This window comes from Nesoenas mayeri (genome assembly GCF_963082525.1).
Source record: "Nesoenas mayeri genome assembly, chromosome: 30".
Taxonomy (NCBI): domain Eukaryota; kingdom Metazoa; phylum Chordata; class Aves; order Columbiformes; family Columbidae; genus Nesoenas; species Nesoenas mayeri.
This window is the reverse complement of record NC_137564.1, coordinates 837552-855386: the sequence shown is the minus strand read 5'-3', so window position 1 is coordinate 855386 and position 17835 is coordinate 837552. Positions and strand designations below refer to the sequence as shown.

The 17835-nt window shown below is 64.0% G+C and overlaps 3 protein-coding genes across 5 annotated transcripts; 2 read left to right on the top strand and 1 right to left on the bottom strand.

Moving 5' to 3' along the window:
- Positions 1 to 1210: 1210 nt before the first annotated feature.
- On the top strand, positions 1211 to 5033 carry VSIG8 (V-set and immunoglobulin domain containing 8; the record flags this gene model as incomplete). Its single annotated transcript, XM_080361236.1, has 7 exons — positions 1211 to 1259; positions 1622 to 1797; positions 2328 to 2529; positions 2604 to 2768; positions 3588 to 3710; positions 3827 to 3980; positions 4865 to 5033. 7 exons carry the CDS (start codon positions 1211 to 1213, stop codon positions 5031 to 5033), a joined length of 1038 nt encoding a protein of 345 aa, XP_080217362.1.
- Positions 5034 to 7295: 2262 nt separating this feature from the next.
- On the top strand, positions 7296 to 10028 carry CFAP126 (cilia and flagella associated protein 126; the record flags this gene model as incomplete). Its single annotated transcript, XM_080361105.1, has 5 exons — positions 7296 to 7324; positions 7417 to 7479; positions 8615 to 8695; positions 8769 to 8945; positions 10005 to 10028. The coding sequence occupies exons 1-5, from the start codon at positions 7301 to 7303 to the stop codon at positions 10026 to 10028; spliced, it is 369 nt and encodes a 122-aa protein (XP_080217231.1). The 5' UTR covers positions 7296 to 7300.
- Positions 10029 to 10448: 420 nt separating this feature from the next.
- On the bottom strand, positions 10449 to 17045 carry SDHC (succinate dehydrogenase complex subunit C). 3 transcript variants are annotated; one of them, XM_080361170.1, is made up of 6 exons: positions 16938 to 17045; positions 14918 to 14974; positions 14374 to 14475; positions 13976 to 14037; positions 13075 to 13238; positions 10449 to 11234 (listed from the first exon to the last, which is right to left on the bottom strand). In XM_080361170.1, the coding sequence occupies exons 1-6, from the start codon at positions 16955 to 16957 to the stop codon at positions 11130 to 11132; spliced, it is 510 nt and encodes a 169-aa protein (XP_080217296.1). In that variant the 5' UTR covers positions 16958 to 17045; the 3' UTR covers positions 10449 to 11129. The 3 variants fall into 3 exon arrangements, with proteins under 3 accessions (XP_080217296.1, XP_080217297.1, XP_080217298.1); XM_080361171.1 differs by lacking the exon at positions 16938 to 17045 and adding an exon at positions 15629 to 16910; XM_080361172.1 differs by lacking the exon at positions 16938 to 17045 and adding an exon at positions 15061 to 15610.
- Positions 17046 to 17835: the final 790 nt, after the last annotated feature.

Below are 17835 nucleotides of genomic sequence, written 5' to 3'. Positions count from 1 at the left end.
GCTCCTGCATCTGCCGCACAGCATCCCTGTCCCAGCTCCACCATCCCTGTCCCAGCTCCACCATCCCTGTCCAGGCTCCTGCATCTGCTGCAGAGCATCCCTGTTCCAGCTCGTGCATCCTTGTCCCAGCTCCACCATCCCTGTCCCAGCTCCACCATCCCTGTCCCAGCTCCCACATCTGCTGCAGAGCATCCCTGTTCCAGCTCATGCATCCTTGTCCCAGCTCCACCATCCCTGTCCCAGCTCCTGCATCCCTGTCCAGGATCCTGCAACCCTGTCCAAACTCCTGCATCCCTGTCCCAACTCCACCATCCCTGTCCCAGCTCCTGCATCTCCTGCCGAGCATCCCTGTCCCAGCTCCTCCATCCCTGTCCCAGCTCCTCCATCTGCTCCAGACCACCCCTTTCCCCAAATCCCACCCTCAGATTCCCCCAGCTTTCAGCCACTGTCTTCGCACCCTCTGGCTGTCCCAGCCCCCTCCAGCTGCCCTGCGTGTCCCCTCCGCTGTGCTGTCCCCGCCGCTGCCATGCCACCGTGTCCCCACGCAGCAAGCCACAGCCTGGAGCCCCGGCCAGGCCCCCGCATCGCATTTCAGCAGCGCCACCGAGGTTTGGTGGGTGCCAATATCCTCGCATGGCTGCAGCATCCCTGTGCCAACTCGTGGAGGAGGCAGGATCTGCAGGAGCTTAAGCCCACTCTCAAACCACACCTTTAAGCTCGTCCAAACGCCCTGAGCCCAAAATCCTTCCAGGACCCGCATGGGGCTAAGCTGGCGCTTCCATGCAGACATGGTCCTTGGCCACTGCTCCCACGGGAGCCGTTGCCCACCGGCCACGCTCATCCCACCAGCGCCCACAGCAGAGACCAGCCACCACGGGGTCCACAGGCCCCCCAGTCCCTCCCCACAGCTCCGGGTCCCCCAGGACGTGCTACTCCCCCTGCCCACCCCACCCGCGGTGACCCCCCGGCCCAAGGCTGCCTGGATGGGAGCCCATTGCATGGCGATGCTTAATTAGCAGGTAGGGAGTGGAGCAGGGCGGCATCGCTCACGCACAGCTTGGAGCCACTCAGTCATCCCAAAGGCATCCGTCCCACAGGGAGGAGCGCCCCGGCCCAGCATGTAAAAGCGGCCCCGCACGCCCGGCTGCCCTGTCGCCTTCGGAGCCTCCTCCGCTCCCGCTCCTCCTCACCGCCGCACGGCCGCAGCGTCATGGCAGGGCACGGCGCCAGCCTGCTCCTGCTCCTGGGTCTCATGCCAGGTAGGCGCCGACGGATCCCGACCTGTTCTCGCAGCGACGCCGCCGAGGACCGAGGGTCCGCGCCCCGCCGCGGGGCTCCCCGGGGTGCGGGATGCACCCCATGGTCAGCACAGCCCCTGACGCCCACCCCTGTCAACCGGAGCTGAGCGGGTGGCACTGAGCCCACCGTGGCCTTTTGTCCCCGATGCAACATCGCAGGACCTGGCGGGCGCTACATCCCACCAGGACACCTGTTCCCCGGCAGACGGATCCGTGTCCCGCTCCGTGTTGGCGCTGCCGGGCACGGGTCGGGGCGCACGCGGTGCAGGGTTGGCTGTCCCCGTGCTCCCCGGCCGGTGCGATGGGTGCTGTTCTCTCCCCAGCTCTCCTCCTGGCCGTCAGGATCAACAGCAAGGGCCGGGAGGTGCTGCACCTGGCAAAGGGCGACTCGGTGAAGCTGGGCTGCCCCTACGTCCTCGAGCCTGAAGACAACGGTCCCCAGGGCTTGGGTATCGAGTGGATCCAGATCACGCCCGAGCGGCCCGGCCCTGAGAATGTGGTGAGTGTCACCGGCGCCGGCAGCCGCCGTCCCACCGGGCCAGCAGGGCTGGGATGGACCCGCCAGAGCCCAGCAGAGCAGGCAGGACAGGAACGATCTGGCAGGGCAGGCGAGCAGCAGGCAGGGCAGGCAGCGCTTGGCAGGGCAGGGGAGGAGCAGGCAGAGCAGGCAGCACCTGGCAGGGCAGGGGAGGAGCAGGCAGGGCAGGCAGCGCCTGGCAGGGCAGGGGAAGAGCAGGCAGGGCAGGCAGCACCTGGCAGGGCAGGGGAAGAGCAGGCAGGGCAGGCAGCGCCTGGCAGGGCAGGCGAGCAGCAGGCAGGGCAGGCAGCGCCTGGCAGGGCAGGGGAAGAGCAGGCAGGGCAGGCAGCGCCGGGCAGGGCAGGCGAGCAGCAGGCAGGGCAGGCAGCGCCGGGCAGGGCAGGCGAGCAGCAGGCAGGGTCTGGGCAGCACATCTCCGTCCCCAGCCAGCTACGCCGGGGTCCCCCACCCGCACCAGCCCTACCCAGTCTCCCCTCTTTCCCCCCGACCAGTTCCTGTCCTACCACGACCACCACGTGGACTACGGCAGCGGGTCGGGGCTGCAGGACCGCGTGGCCTTCGTGCAGAAGGACCCCAGCCAGTACGACGCCTCCATCCGCCTGGCCGACCTGCAGGTCTCCGACACCGGCACCTACCAGTGCCGCGTGAAGAAAAACACCGTGGCCGTGCACGAGGTCATCGTCACCGTGCAAGGTGAGCCCGCTCCCCAGCGTCCCCCCCTCTGCCAGGTGTCACCTCCTGCGCTCACGGTGTCCCTGTGCCTACAGATAAGCCAGCACCCCCCCAGTGCTGGATCGAGGGGGAGCTGATCTGGGGGAGCAGCATCCTGCTGCGGTGCTTCAGCCGCGAGACCTCGACCGCCGTCAGCTACCAGTGGGCCAAGCTGGCCGATGGCTACGGCGGGGGACACCTGCCCTCCGGCACCATCCAAGGTGGGTTCTAGGGGGGGGTTTTGGGTGCAGGGGATGCTCTGGGGTGGGGGGTCCTGTCTGTCTGTGGGTGCCCGTGGCTGTGTCTGGGTGTGCCTGTGTTCATGGGTGGCTGTGGCTGCGTGTCCGTCTGCATCCCAGTGCCACCGTGTTCCTCTGTGTCCCTGTGCCCCCATGTTCCTCTGTGTTCCTGTTCTCCCGTGTCCATCCCTGTCCCCCCGTGTTTGTCCCCATCCCTGTTGCCCCGTGTTCCTCTGTGTCCCTGTTCCCCTGTGTCCATTCCTGTGCCTGTTCTCCTGTGTCCATCCCTGTCCCCCCGTGTCTATCCCTGTGCCCCCACGTTCCTCTGTGTCCCTGTTCTCCCATGTCCATCCCTGTTTCCCCGTGTCCATCCCTGTCCCCCCATGTTTGTCCCCATCCCTGTGCCCCCATGTTCTTCTGTGTCCCTGTTCTCCCATGTCCATCCCTGTTTCCCCATGTCCATCCCTGTCCCTTCATGTTTGTCCCTGTGCCCCCATGTTCTTCTGTGTCCCTGTGCCCCCATGTCCCCATTCCCCGTGTCCATTCCAGTCCCTGTGTCCCCGTTCCCCCATGTGCATCCCTGTCCCTGTTCCCCTTGTCCCTGTTTCCCTTGTCCCTGTGCCCCCATGTCCCCGTGCTCCCATCTCCCTGTTCCCCTGTGTCCATTCCTGTCCCTGTGTCCCCGTTCCCCCATGTCCATCCCTGTCCCTGTTCCCCATGTCCCTGTGCCCCGTGTCCCTGTGCCCCCACATCCCCGTCCCCCCATGCCTAAGACTGACGTCTCCATCTCCCCCCCCGCAGGACGAGCTCCTGGCGACCTGTTGATCCGTAGCCTGTCGGAGGTGCACACCGGCATCTACCAGTGCCGCGTCACCAACCGCGTGGGCTACTCCGTGTGCCAGCTCAACGTCAGCCCCGTGCCGAGTAAGTGCCACCGCGGGGGGGCCACGGCGCGGGCGGGGGGCAGCCGGCTCCGCGCCCGGGGTGCCCGCGGCGGCGCGGTGAGCAGTGGGCAGCCGGCGGGAAGCCGGCGGTGACAGGGTGCGCTCCCGCCGCAGGGGGACGGCAGACGGGCATCATCGTGGGCTCCATCCTGGGCTCGCTGCTGCTCCTCAGCCTGCTGGGGCTGCTCATCTGGGCGCTGATCTGCCGCTACCGCCGGAAGGAATGCCAGCGCGCCTGCAGCGACTGCCGGTGAGTGACGGGGGCGCCGAGCGGGCACGGGGGCACCGGCAGCTGCCCCAGCATTGCTGGGGACCAATGGGGACTGTGGGTGGCACTGGGAACTGATGGGGACCGATGGGGACTGATGGGGACCAGTAGGTACTGTAGGTGTCACTGGGAACTGATGGGGACCGATGGGGAATGATGGGGACTGATAGGGACCAGTAGGTACTGTGGGTGTCACTGGGAACTGATGGGGACCGATGGGGACTGATGGGGACTGATGAGGACTGATGGGGACCGATGGGCACTGTAGGTGTCACTGGGAATTGATGGGCATTGCTGGGGACCGATGGGGACTGATGGGGACCGATGGGCACTGTAGGTGTCACTGGGAATTGATGGGCACCGCTGGGGACCTACAGGGACTGATAGGGACCAATGGGCACCTGTGGGTGCCACTGGGCACTGACGGGCATCACTGGGGACAGATGGACATTGTGGGTGCCACTGGGAACTGATGGGTATTGCTGGGGACCTATGGGGACTGATAGGGACCAATGGGCACCTGTGAGTGTCACTGGGCACTGACGGGCATCACTGGGGACTGATGGGGACCAATGGGTGCTGCTGAGTACCACCACAGGTCACCTCTGGGTACCACCAGACAGTGATGGGCACCAATGGGCACCAAGGGGTTCTACCAGAACCCCAGTGCCATCAGGCACCAGTTGGTGCTACTAGGTGTTTATGGGCACCAACAGGCACTGGTGGTGCCACCGGTTGGCGGTGACAAAAGCCAGTGGGGTGCCAATTAGTGCCACTGAGCAACCCTGGGCACCAAGGGGTGCCAGGAGGCACCGGTGGGTTCCGGTGAGCACTGACGGTGCCGCGGCGGCTCCCTCTGCCCGCAGGAGCAGCACGGGCGGCACCATGACCCGCACCTGCAACGTGTGCACCCACGGCTACGCGCCCCACGGCATCAGCTACATGCAGTGCCAGCACGGCGACAGCGACGAGCGGGCGGCCGCGCTCATCTGCAACGAGGGCATCCGGCACCAGGTCGCCTGCCCGGCGCTGTAACCCCCATCACCGGCCCCACACGCCCGCCCAAAATTCGGCTCTATGTTGGCGGGGGGAGCGACACAAGCCCGGAGCCAGCGGCGCTGGGATCAGCGCGGAGCCGCCAGGGCTCGCCGCGCAAATTGACGGCAAGAACCAGCTCCCTCCTCCCCCCGGCAAACCACGTTTTGGTTCATCCCTCTGGTTGGTTGGTTTTCTTGGTTGTTGGTATTTTTTTGGCCCCTTTTTTTGTATGTCCCCCCCACCGGCTCTCGGGGCGGCTCCCGGAGGCTTCCCTGCCTATTTATTTCTCTCCGGCCCATCCGTTCGGCACCGAGCGGGGACGCGGCCGCCCCGAATCGCACCCCCAACTCCATGCACCTCCGGCCCGGCGCCCCCGCATTGGCTTCAGCAATTGGGTGTTTGTTATTCGAGACGAGATGCCGCCGGCACCAGGATTTGCAGTTTGGAAAGAGAAAAAAACCAAAAAGAAAAGAAATAAACCAAAGTGACTCCAGCGCTGCCCCGTCGTGTCTCGCCCCGGGGAGGAGGCGGCGCCGGCGCCGCGCTCGGGAGGGTCCGTCCTGGGGTGTCCCCGGGGTGTCACGGAGCAGCCGGACACCCGGCACGTGCGTGTCCCCGCGTCCCCGCTGCTGACGCGGCGCCGGCACCCGCGGGTGTCCCGGGACGTGCCAGGACATGCCGGGGCTGCGGTGGCTGCTCCATCCCCTGCCAGGGCTCAAGGCAAAGGTGCCCAGGGCTTGGGTGCCCCAATGTTAAACTTGGTCCTAATTTTAAGCCAGTGTGGCTTGTAATTCAAACCCTACCCCCCCCCCCCCATCTAATTTGTGCCCTAAAACTGAGCCTAACAGCCAGCCTAACCCAACAACGACCCCTCACCTGACCCAAATACTAACCCCAACATTAGCCCTGGCCCTAGCGCTAACCCTAAGCCTCAAGTCAGTCCTAACCTCCATGTTAACTCTGACCCAGGTGCCAACCTCAATCCTAATACTAATCTGAACTCTCCTGCTGAACCTGAGCCTCCCGTAAGCCCAGCCCCACACCAGCCTAGACATCCGTTCTAACTCAGATGAAGCCTGAACACTAATCCTGAGAGCAGGCCTAACCCTGACCCTCCCGCTGGGTGGGCACTGGGACCCACTGCACTAGAGCTGCGACAACAAGGGCCCCACCCTCCAAAGCCCCACCCTCCACAGCCCCGCCCTCCAGGGCCACGCCCCCGTGGTCCCACCCTCCACAGCCACGCCCTTCACAGCCACGCCCCCCAAGCCCCCCCCTGCAGCCCCGCCCTCTACATCCACGCCCTCACAGTCCCGCTCTCCCCAGCCACGCCCTTCACAGCCACGCCCCCAAAGCCCCCCACCCCTGCAGCCCCGCTCTCCACAGCCCTGCCCTCCACAGCCACGGCCCCGCGGTCCCGCCCTCCACAGCCCCGCCCTTCACAGCCACGCCCCCCAAGCCACCCGCCCCTGCAGCCCCGCCCTTCACAGCCACGCCCCCGCTGTCCCGCCCTCCACAGCCACGCCCCCGCGGTACCACTCTCCACAGCCCCGCCCTTCGCAGCCACGCCCTCCGAGGCCCCCGCTCTCCACAGCCCCGCCCTCCACAGCCACGCCCCTGCGGTCCCGCCATTCACAGCCCCGCCCTTCACAGCCCCGCCCTACAAGGCCCCGCCCTTCACAGCCACGCCCCTAAAGCCCCCCGCCCCTGCAGCCCCGCCCTCCACAGCCCCGCTCTCCACAGCCACGCCCCCTCGGTCCCACCCTCCACAGCCCCGCCCTTCACAGCCACACCCCCCAAGCCCCCCGCCCCTGCAGCCCCGCCCTCCACAGCCACGCCCTCCGAGGCCCCGCCCTTCACAGCCACGCCCCCGCTGTCCCGCTCTCCACATCCACGCCCCCGCTGTACCACCCTCCACACCCACGCCCCCGGGGTCCTGCCCTCCCCAGCCCCGCCCTTCACAGCCACGCCCTCGCAGTCCCGCTCTCCCCAGCCCCGCCCTTCACAGCCACGCCCCCCCAACCCCCCCCCTGCAGCCCCGCCCTTCACAGCCAGGCCCTCCGAGGCTCCGCCCTTCACAGCCACGCCCTCTGAGGCCCCGCTCTTCACAGCCCCGCCCTTCACAGCCACGCCCCCGCGGTCCCACCATTCACAGCCCCGCCCTTCACGGCCCCGCCCTCCGAGGCCCCGCCCCTCCGGCAGCGCCCGTTAGAGCCGCCAGGGGGTGCGCGCGGCGCGGTTGCCAGGAGACGGCGCGCGCGGCCATGGCGCGGTTCGGCGCGGGGCAGGTGGGACCGGGCCGGGACGGGACGGGACGGGCCCGGGGCCGGAGCTCCTGCCGGGTCCGTGCGGGCTCTGACTGGCCCTGCTCTCCCCGCAGTACGAGGACGCCTTCACCCCCCACCGCCTGCAAAACTGGAGCGTGCCCCGGCCCGGCCGGCAGGTACCCCCGGACCCGACACCCCCCGGCTCCGCTCAGCCCCGGCGCGGGCACCCGGGACCCCTCGAAACCCCTCTCAGCCCTGGCCTGGGTGTCCCTGGGACCCCCGCAGCCCCAGCCCAGACACCCCGGGACCCCCTGGGACCCCCTTTAGCCCTGGCCTGCACCCTGGGACCTCCTTTAGCCCTGGCCCGGACCATGGGATCCCCCGTAGCACTGGCCTGGACCCTGGAACCTCCCCTTAAACCTGGTCTAGACCCCTGGGACCCTCATTTAGCCCTGGCCTGGAGCCTGGGACCCCCCTTAACCCCAGCCTAGACCCCCTGGGACCCCCCCTTAACCCTGGCCTGGACCCCTGGGACCCCCCCTTAACCCTGGCCTAGACCCCTGGGACCCCCCTTAACCCCGGCCTAGACCCCTGGGATGCCCCTTAACTGTGGCCTAGACCCCTGGGACCCTCACTTAACCCTGACCTGGACCCTGGGAACCCCCCCTTAACCCTGGCCTAGACCCCCTGGGACCCCCCTTAACCCCGGCCTGGACCCCTGGGACTCCTCTTAACCCCAGCCTAGACCCCTGGGACCCCCATTAACCGTAGCCTGGACCCCTGGGACCTCCTTTAGCCCTGGCCTAGACTCCTGGGACCCTCCCTTAACCCTGACCTGGACCCTGGGACCTCCCTTAACCCTGGCCTAGACCCCCTGGGACCCCCCTTAACCCTGGCCTAGACCCCTGGGACTCCCTTTAACCCCAGCCTAGACCTTTGGGACCCCTATTAACCGTAGCCGGGACCCCCCTTAACCCCGGCCTGGACCCCTCGAACCCCCCTTAACCCCAGCCTAGACCCCCAGGGACCCCCCTTAACCCCGGCCTAGACCCCCAGGGACCCCCCTTAACCCCGGCCTAGACCCCTGGGACCCCCCTTAACCCCGGCCTAGACCCCTGAGACCCCCATTAACCATAGCCTGGACGCCTGGGACCTCCTTTAGCCCTGGCCTAGACCCCTGGGACCCCCCTTTAGTCCCAGCGTAGACCCCTGGGATCCCCCTTAACTGTGGCCTAGACCCCTGGGACCCCCTGAACCCCAGCCCAGACACCCCTGGGACCCCCGGCCATGCACTCACCGCCTCCCCCACAGCGTCCCACGCTGCAGGACGGCCCCACGCAGATCATCGCCAATGACCGGGGACACCTGCTCCCCACCGTGCCCCGCTCCCAGGTGAGCCGCACCCACACACCCGGGGGGGTCCCTGCTCCCCAAGACCCCCACCAGCCCCTCCTCCTCCTCCCAGGTCTCCCCATGGGGCACATTTGTGGGGACATGGGAGATGCCGCCCCGGATCCCCCCGGCCAGGCTGAGCCTGACGTCCCGCTCGGCCGGCGCCGCCGCCCGGCTCACAGCCTGGACCCGCCAGCCCACGGCACTGCGCCGCGCGTGCAACGGCGTCCGCACCGAGATCACCGGCAAGGTACGGCGACCCTGGTAGATTTCGGGGGGTTTTGTACCCACCTTGGGCCACGGGTGGAGATGGGGCTGCAGGGGGGAGCTGCTGCTCCTTGTGCCGTTCCCCGCATCCCGTGGGTTATTTCAAGCTTGTTCCTTGGCGTTTGCACCCGCTGGTCGATCCAACCCGGGGCGCTCAAGCACCCAGAGTTTGGGCCGCTATGTCCCCTTGTGCTCAGTGTCACCCCAGATCTGGGCTCATCTTCTGGGTGCCCCAGGAGGAGCTCACAAGCCACCGTTCACCCCCAAAAGCATCTGAGAACAGGGGCTGCCCTGATGGGCCCCCCAGCGCCCCTTTTCACCCACCCTATTGCTGCACCGCGAGTTTAACGCTCGTCTCCCCCGCGCAGCCCGAGGAGCCTCGGCCGGCCGGACAAACCGCCCCGGAGCCTTCGCAAAGAAGCAACAGGGCACCCGGCGAGGGGACAGAGCTCCGACATGGGGACGCGGGGTCACCCCAAATCTCAGCCTTAAGTGAGCCCAGTCCTGGGGGAGCCACCGTGCTGGGGGTCGTGGCTCCTGGACGCGGTGAGGGCGACGGAGGAGCCTGAGGCCAGCGCCCCACTTGTGTTTTGTGGCAATCGGGTTAAATAAATGTTTAACCAAATAATATCCCCGTGTTTGGTTTGAGCAGAGCCTGGGCAGGTTTGGGGGGGGCGCAGGTGGGACATGTCCCAGCTCGTCACAGTTAATGTGGGTGCAGCGGTGAGGCGGGAGCTGCTCCCCCATAAGTGGGGGTTCATCCCTTCCCGAGCGCTCCCCAAAAGGAAATCAGGGCTGTCTGACTCGTGTGCAGCTGCACGCTGTGCAGAATAAGCTCATCAGCCAGAGTGCCTTCCAAATAAAAGCCATTTCAGCAGCTGCAGGAAGTAATTGGTTTAAAGCTAAAATATACTTATTTTCACCCAGGAAAAGCTCCGTCCTGCTGCGCCACGCGGCTCCACCAACAAGGGTTTGGTGCTTTCTCCCTCCACCGCGCTGACAGCTGATCCTCCTCCGCTGTGATTTGATTATGTCCCCTCAGGGCAGCGATGCCGTCGCTAATTAAAGGAGCGGCTGATTAGTCAGGGACGGGGCTCAGATCGGCGCCGCCGCAAGGAAAAGCGATGGCGTGGAAACAAGCACAAGGGATCCCGGAGCACGTTACCGGCTCCTCTGCTGCCACTTCGGGTCTCCATCACAACGCGGGGAGCAGATGTTCCCCGTCAAGCCGAAATCCTACCAGCGGGAACGGGCAGGAGGATGCTAAGCCAGGAAAGCAGGACGGAGCTTTGCAAAGCTTTGCTGCTGGTGGTGAATGTTAAAAACTGGCCGATTGCAGCAAAAAAGCTCCCAGAACTTGTACCAGTGCAACCACGCACTGTCCAGGTAGGAAACTCAGACCTGCACCCGCCAGCTCCAAATGCTGCAAACAGTTTGTGTTTCCATCACCCGGCTCCTCTGGAGCCCAAAGCAAAGGCGACGGACGTGGAGGATCGAGCTGCTTTATTGCCAAGGTGGGTGAGCGACAAGAGCTGAAACAAGAGCTGGTGGTGATGGACGACCGGAACAAAACGTCCCTCCCTGTTGTGCCGGTGATGGGGAAAATTGGATGTGAAAATCCCTAATGGGGGAAAAGTGGATGTTTTCACTGGCAGGGGCTCCAGGGCCCCAAACTGGCTGGATTCTGGGGATACTGAACCCTGCACACCCATCCCAGCCGCCCCACGGCGCCGGCGCGGGTCCCGGCGGCACCGGCGGCCCGTTCCCCTCCCGGTGCCGGCGTTGGCAGCGCCGCCTGCTCTCCCGGCTCAATGGAGACGCTTGTCCTGTGCCGAGCCCACACACGCGGCTCCAGCCGTCCCCGAGCCCACTCGGACCCGCGGGGACACAGATCCAGCATTGTCTGCAGCTTGGGGACAGGGCAGAGAGAAGAAACGCGCTGGAGTTGGCCGGGAGGAAGGCGGCAGCAACCGAATATGCTGTTAAAAGCCGTTTTTAAGTTGTGCCCGGCTTCCCGCAGCTGTGTGGGACAGAGGGGACGGGTCGGCACGTCCCCCAGGTGAATGAAAAGCAGCTCTGATCTCCCACCTCCCTCTGCAGATGCATCTTCGGGCCAGGACGGAGCGAATCTTCTGCAAACGGGGGGGTTGTTGACGGGAGGGCGCGTTCACATGGCGGCGAGGCCGGCGGAGGAGAGCAGGGTCAGGATCAGGACCAGCACCCCGGATTGCTCAACCTGCGCGATCTTGAACCCCTTCCCCAGGTCCCAGGCCTGCGGGAGAGAGGAGACGCAGCCGGTTAATTCCAAAGGCTTGGGGTAGGCAGAAAGGTGCCTCTTTGTGATGAAAGCTTGCAAGAGCACCCCAAAAAACAGCCTTTGGACCCCTGGGTACAGCTGCAAGCGGCTGGTATGTGGCTCCACGCCAAAGGAAGCTCATCCCCCTCCAAACCCCCCTGTTTATCAGCAGAGCCGCCCATGAGCTCCCCCCGATCCCAAAGCAGCAGCTGCTCCCGCTCGCCGCTCTCCCGCTGACAGAAATGGGTTACAAAGCACAGCAGGAGCCGCAGCTCCGCAGCAGAGCCCAAGCGGGGGGGGAATCGCAGCCACAGCCCTCCCACAGACACCCGTGGGGTGGGTGGGGGCCGCGCTGAGCCCGGAGGACGAGGGGGATGCTGGAACGCAGCCCAGAGCGGCACGTCCGAGGCTCCTGAGCGGGTTTGCAGCTCTCGTGGGGCTATGGCCACGTGAACACGGGTGGTGAGGGCTCCACGGCCCCCCCAGCAAGCCCCCAGCTCCAAACTGGGAGCACTGGAAGCCGCCAGCGCCGCAGCGTGAGCCCACGGCCGCCGCACGTGATGCTGCCCCGAGCAGGAGGATCGTGTCACGCTCTGGGCCAGCTGCCTTTGCTATTGTGCTCCTGTAAAACCCAACCTTGTCTGTTGCAGAAAACACTAAATAACTCCAAAAAGCAGCACATCTTGTACTGTTCTCAGCAAGAAACTTGCAGCTCTCCCCGCTTCTCGTCAAACACAGGAAGCTCGGCTGAAGGGAGCTGCCTGTTCCCTCAGCCCAGGGAGAACACGCAGGTTATTCTGTCTCCAACGCTCTCTTGGGCTTGTAAATACTGTAAAGCACTTGAAAGGTGACAGCGTGATGAGGGTGAGATAATAAGCCATAGGTGGCCCCTCTGCAGGGCTTTGGGGACGCGTTCCTGGTGGTCACGCTGCTGTGGGGACACGGGGATGTCCCCGCCATCCGTGCCACCCTTGGAAGAGCCAGCAGAGTGATGCTCTTTGCACCCTAAACCCACCCAAAATAGCAGCATCTGAGGTGGATAATTCCCTAGTAGCAAGGGATAGGACAAGAGGGCCCCAAGTTGCGCCAGGGGAGGTTTAGATCGGATATGAGGAAGAAATTCTTCCTGGAAAGGGTTGTCAGGTGTTGGAACAGGCAGCCCAGGGCAGTGCTGGAGTCACCATCCCTGGAGGGGTTGAATAGACCAGAGATGAGGTTCTCAGGGACACGGGGCAGTGCCAGGGGTGGGGGAACAGTTGGACTTGATCTTAAAGCTCTTTTCCAACCAAAATGTCCCCGTGGATCGTGATCATGGGAAGGTTTGGGTTGGGAGGGACCTTTGAAGCCATCTAGTCATGGGCAGGGACATCTCCAACAGATCAGGGACATCCAACCAGACCAGGGACATCCAACCAGACCAGGTTGCTCAGAACCGTGTCCAACCCGACCTGGGGTGTTCTCAGGGATGGTTCATCCACCACCTCTCTGGGCAACCTGGTTTTCCCACCCTCAGCATCAAAAATGGAGTTTGGAGATGGGATCTTGGGGATGATTCTTCCCCAAAGGGCTGTGGGTGTTGGAACAGGCTGCCCAGGGCAGTGCTGGAGTCGCCATCCCTGGGGGGGTTGAAAAGGCGTTTCGATGAGGTTCTCAGGGACAGGGTTTAGCGCTAGAGTAAGGTTATGGTTGGACTTGATGATCCTGAGGGTCTCTTACACCCAAAATGATCCTATGATTCTATGAATTCCCCTTTCCCGTGCCCGTTTCCCCCACAGCCAGCGCACAATCCCCTTCCCTCGCAGCCCCGGTTACTCACAAGGTGCCGGATCCCATTCCAGGTGTGGTAGGAGAAGGGGAAAGCCAGAGCGAACTTGGCGGAGCAGATGAGAGCAGGACCCAGGCTGAGCGACTTCACCATGGCCAGGTAGTGCGGAAACTGCTCGGGGAGCAGCAGCGCAGCCAGTCCGAACAGGGACACCCCTGCAAAGCCAAACCGCGGGTCAGGACGGCGGGTCCATCACCGGCCCTCGACATCCCAAATCTGGGTCGAGCGGGGGCTGCGTCGCTCACAAAACACCCAGAGCCCAAACCGCCCTGAGCTTATGGAATTACAGCCAAACCAGCCCCAAATTCAAGGTGAAAGCCATGGCGGCTTCTCCTCGTTTTTAGGCCGACAGGGTTTCTCCAGATGGTGCTGCCAAAATAAGGGGAGCGGCGCGGTTCAATAGCGCCTGATTGCGCCGCGGCACACGCGCTCGCTCCGGCACCGCGGCTGCGCCCGCGCCGCTCAACCAGCTGCTCCTCAATGGCCTTTGTGTTCGCCCGGCAAGAAGCTGCGGTAATTACAGGCCTGACGGAGCGGAGCTGAACTTCCCCCTCCTCCTCCCGGCTGCGGCCGCAAAAGCGACGTCCCCTCGTGCTCCATCGGGCCGGGAAGGGGACGGTGTCCCCTCCGGCATAGGGTGACGCACCGGAGCAGGAAGGTGACAGTGATACCGCCAGTTTGGCATAATTTCTTAGGATAGTGCCCAGGTGTAAAAAAGCATCTTTTGGAGCGAACATTAATATCAACCCTGTCTTATTTTGGGGGGAAATGGTATTTAAAAGCCAGGGAAAGGCAGAGGACAAAGCGCAGGGGAAACTTGCTGAAGTGAAGGGGTCAAGGGGAGCAAACGTGCGCCCCGAGTCCCAAATCAGCCGGTGAGGGGTGGACGCACCGATGCTGAGCGCCACGCCGGTGCCGCGGTGCGTGATGGACATCACCATGGGCAGGGACCACCTGCAAAACAAGCAACGGCGTCAGCAAAACGTGGGACAGCGCTGGGGCTGCAGCCGCAGTTATTTAAGGAATCCGGCCGGAGCAAAAGGGGACGGACGGGGGAATTTGCAGAGGCAGCTCGGGAATGGCAAATGCTGCTGGCGCAGGAAGGGAAAGGCGGCTGCTGAGAGAGGGAGATGAAGCAGGAGATCGTGAGGAACAAAGGGGAAGCATCTGGGTATCGTGGATAAAAAAGACAGCTGGGAAAAGCAACAGAATAGCCCCAGAAAAGCCGTCGCTTCTCTGAGCAGGGGGGGACGGGGACATCGCGCGTCCCTGAGGCCGAGCGGCTCTTACTTGTAGATGGTGACGTGCGGCGACAAGGGCCGATTGGACTTGGTGTTCTTCTCCCAGAAGCGCGCCATCTCCTCCTTGGCTGTCGTTCCCATCGGGACAACGCTGTGAAAGGAGCAGAGAGGGGCGGTGAGGCCACACGGGCGGCGTTTGGGCCCCGGCAGCACCGGGAGATGGGACTGCGCGTTACACAACCCCCATCACAGGCAACCTGCTCCTCGCAGCCACGGTAATTGCACACTGCGTCAAATAAAGAGCTCGTCATTTACTGTTCCCCGGATTACACGGTAATTACAGCCCCATTTAGCAGAAAATAACTATTTTTCCCCAAATCCGGCAGCGCGAAGCAGGGGAATGAGAGGGTTTCTGCAGCTCCCCACCTTCCTCAGGCGCAAAGCTGCGGCACGGAGCAGCAGGGGGGTGACAGGGACACCACCACCCCCCAAAAGACCCTTTGTCCCCCAGCCCCAGGCGGTGCCCTTGCGGTGGCAGGAGGTGGAAAGCGCAGAAGCCTCAAGTGGGATCAAGAGCTCGATGCGTTACTCACTGTCGCACGGAAAGGCCGGGGCCAAACCGGGCCAGGAGGCATCGCCGAGCGACGCATCTGCAAGAGAGGAGAGAGAGAGACTCAGTGAGCGCCAAATAAACACCTGAAAGCGCCAGCAACACAAGGCCGGGGAGAGGACGTGCCGCTTTGGCTGTTTGTGTCTTCAAATCAATCTTAACACGAGAGATTTGGGCTGCTCCTTGGTGATTTTCTCTTCCGCTGAGCTCTGAAGCAAAGCCCAGGGGCTCGTTATTTCCGACACCCTGTAATTAGTGTGCTGAGCTGTTTGCCAGGCAGACACAAACAGCGCTCAGCTCGCAGCTCCCGCTTCTCGCTCTTCCTACAGCAATTATTACGGCGAACATCCCCGCACGGGCACAACTGCACTCAATGGGGTGACTTGGCCACCAAGGGCATCACTGTGGGGACGGGGACAAGGACGAGGGGTCAGAACGCTCTGCAGCGCGGCCACGAGCGCTCATTAATCCTCTCAAACACACAAGCGTCCCCCGCTGTTTCGTTAGCGATTAACGAAGCTCCGCGGCTCTCCAGTCGCCCTCCAGCCGAGGACGCGGTCGGGAGAACATCTGGCGCTCAGCTGCGCGCCAGGTGTGAATCCAAAACAAAAGGTATTATTATTATTATTATTAACCGCTCCGAGTTCCTGTGTAAATGATGGGGAGGATGTTTCCTTTCCAATCCCTCCCTCACCTCCCAAGGCCGCAGTTGAAACGCTGCAGGTTTTTTGGAAGGGGACGCGGCTGGACATGCTGATTCGCACAAGGGGGAGGAGGTGGACGACAAATCTCTGCCCGCAGAGCATTAATGATTTATGCCCCTCGCTTTTCCCCTCCTTGCTCCTCTTCTCCTTCTTCTCCAGATTAAAAAGCCCGACCTACTTCACCCCTGTCTCATAGAAGCCGCTCAGCGCCTCTTCAAGGGGGGGCTGGCACTGAATCGCACACGATATTCAAAGCAATAACAAAATTCATGGCATATTTGCATTTTTTCAAAGCTAAGCTCCCCAGCACAAACTCCTCATCTTCTTGGCTCCATTTTTGGATTATTTGGTGGTTTTTTTTAGCTGCAAAGCGCAACGATCGTCGCTGGCAAAGCAAAGCAATCAAGGTCGCTCCGCGCCCAGGATTTGTCCTCTTCATTATTTATCACGCCCGGAGTTGTTGTGCCTTCCTCCGTCCATTAACTTGCATTTCCTTCCAGATCACTGCCAAACATGTTTTTTTAAAGAGAATCAGCCCTAAAAGTGGATCCTCCGGGCTAAGAGCTTCATGGGAACGGGGCAAAGGCTCCGGGGGTGCCAATTATCAGGGAGCTCACAGCAGCTCAAACCAGACGGTAACAAAACCCGCGGCACAAGCGGAGCTGCAGCCGCCCCCAGGGGACACCGGCAGCGACAGGGACATCTCTGGAGTGGCGTCACCTCGACAGACGTCGCCAACGTTCACCCTGCAAGACAAGTCTATCAAAATCACTGGGGTCCCCGCACGGAGGAGGCGAACGAGGAGCGATCGTAGGTGCTTTTTGATCTGACAGGCTGCAGCAGATCCTGCCTTCAAACAAACCTGCGCAAGCAACAAAAGCCTGACAGCTCCGGCTAAAAGAGAATAAATTAAGGGAATAAAAGGCCAAAGCGTGTCTGTCCGTTGACATCAAAGGGAGCGCTGGGGAGGGGACAAAACTCCTCGAGGCGACGCGGGGGACGTGGAAGAGGCACCTTCGGGCCGGGCAAACACGGGGCGCTTCCCCACGGGGAGAGCGGAGGGAGCGGCCCCGGGGCTGTGGTGGCGCTGGGCCCGTTACCCGCAGCCCGGCCGGGGCAGGAAAGGCACCCAGGGCCCGGCCCGCCCGCGGCTCCGGGCCGCCCGCCCCCCCGCGGCTCCGTCCCCTCCCGGCAGCACCTGGGGACACCCGGGGACACCCCGGACACCGGGGACCCCCGGGACCCCCGGACCGGCCGTCCCGTCCCCGCCCGGGGCCGCGGGTCCCTCCCCGGAGTCACCTCAACGCCAGCGCCGCCATCTTGGAGCGCCCCGCACGCCGGAAGCGGCCGTGACGCACTTCCGCCGCCGGGGCCGCCCGGTACCGGCTGGGTGTCCCCGGTTCCCCGGGGCTGCTCGTTGTTCCTCGTTATCGCCGCAACTGCCCGTTACCCCCCCGGGGATGCCCGTTATCACCACAACCGCCCGTTACCCCCCCGCCCCGGGGATGCCCGTTAAGCGCCTCCGCCGGGGGTTCCCGTTACCCCCCCCCCCGGGACTGCCCGGTTCTCCGGGGGCAGCAGGACGGGGCTCCCCGGGCCCCTCTCGCCGGTGGAGGGAGTTGAAGCAGAACAATGTCCCGTTCTTGTCCTCGGGGTGAAAAACCCGCGGAGGGGACACGGCGGTGACACCGGGACCAGAGGGGACACATCGGTGACACCGGGACCGAAGAGGACATACCGGTGGCATCAAGACAAGAGGGGACACAGCGGTGGCATTGGGAGGGAAAGGGACACAGCGGTGGCCCCAGGACCGGAGGGGACATATCGGTGGCACCGGGACCGGAGGGGACACACCGATGGCATCAAGACAAGAGGGGACACAGCGGTGGCATCGAGAGGGAAAGGGACAGCGGTGGCCCCAGGACCGGAGGGGACACAGCGGTGGCCCCAGGATGGGAGGGGACACATCGGTGCCACCGAGACGGGAGAGGACACACCGATGCCATCGGAACCGGAGGGGACACAGCGGTGGCATCAGGACGGGAGGGGACATACCGGTGGCATCAAGACAAGAGGGGACACAGCGGTGGCATCGGGACCGGAGGGGACACACCAGTGGCCCCAGGACCGAAGGGGACACACCGGTGGCATCAGGACGGGAGGGGACATATCGGTGGCCCCAGGATGGGAGGGGACA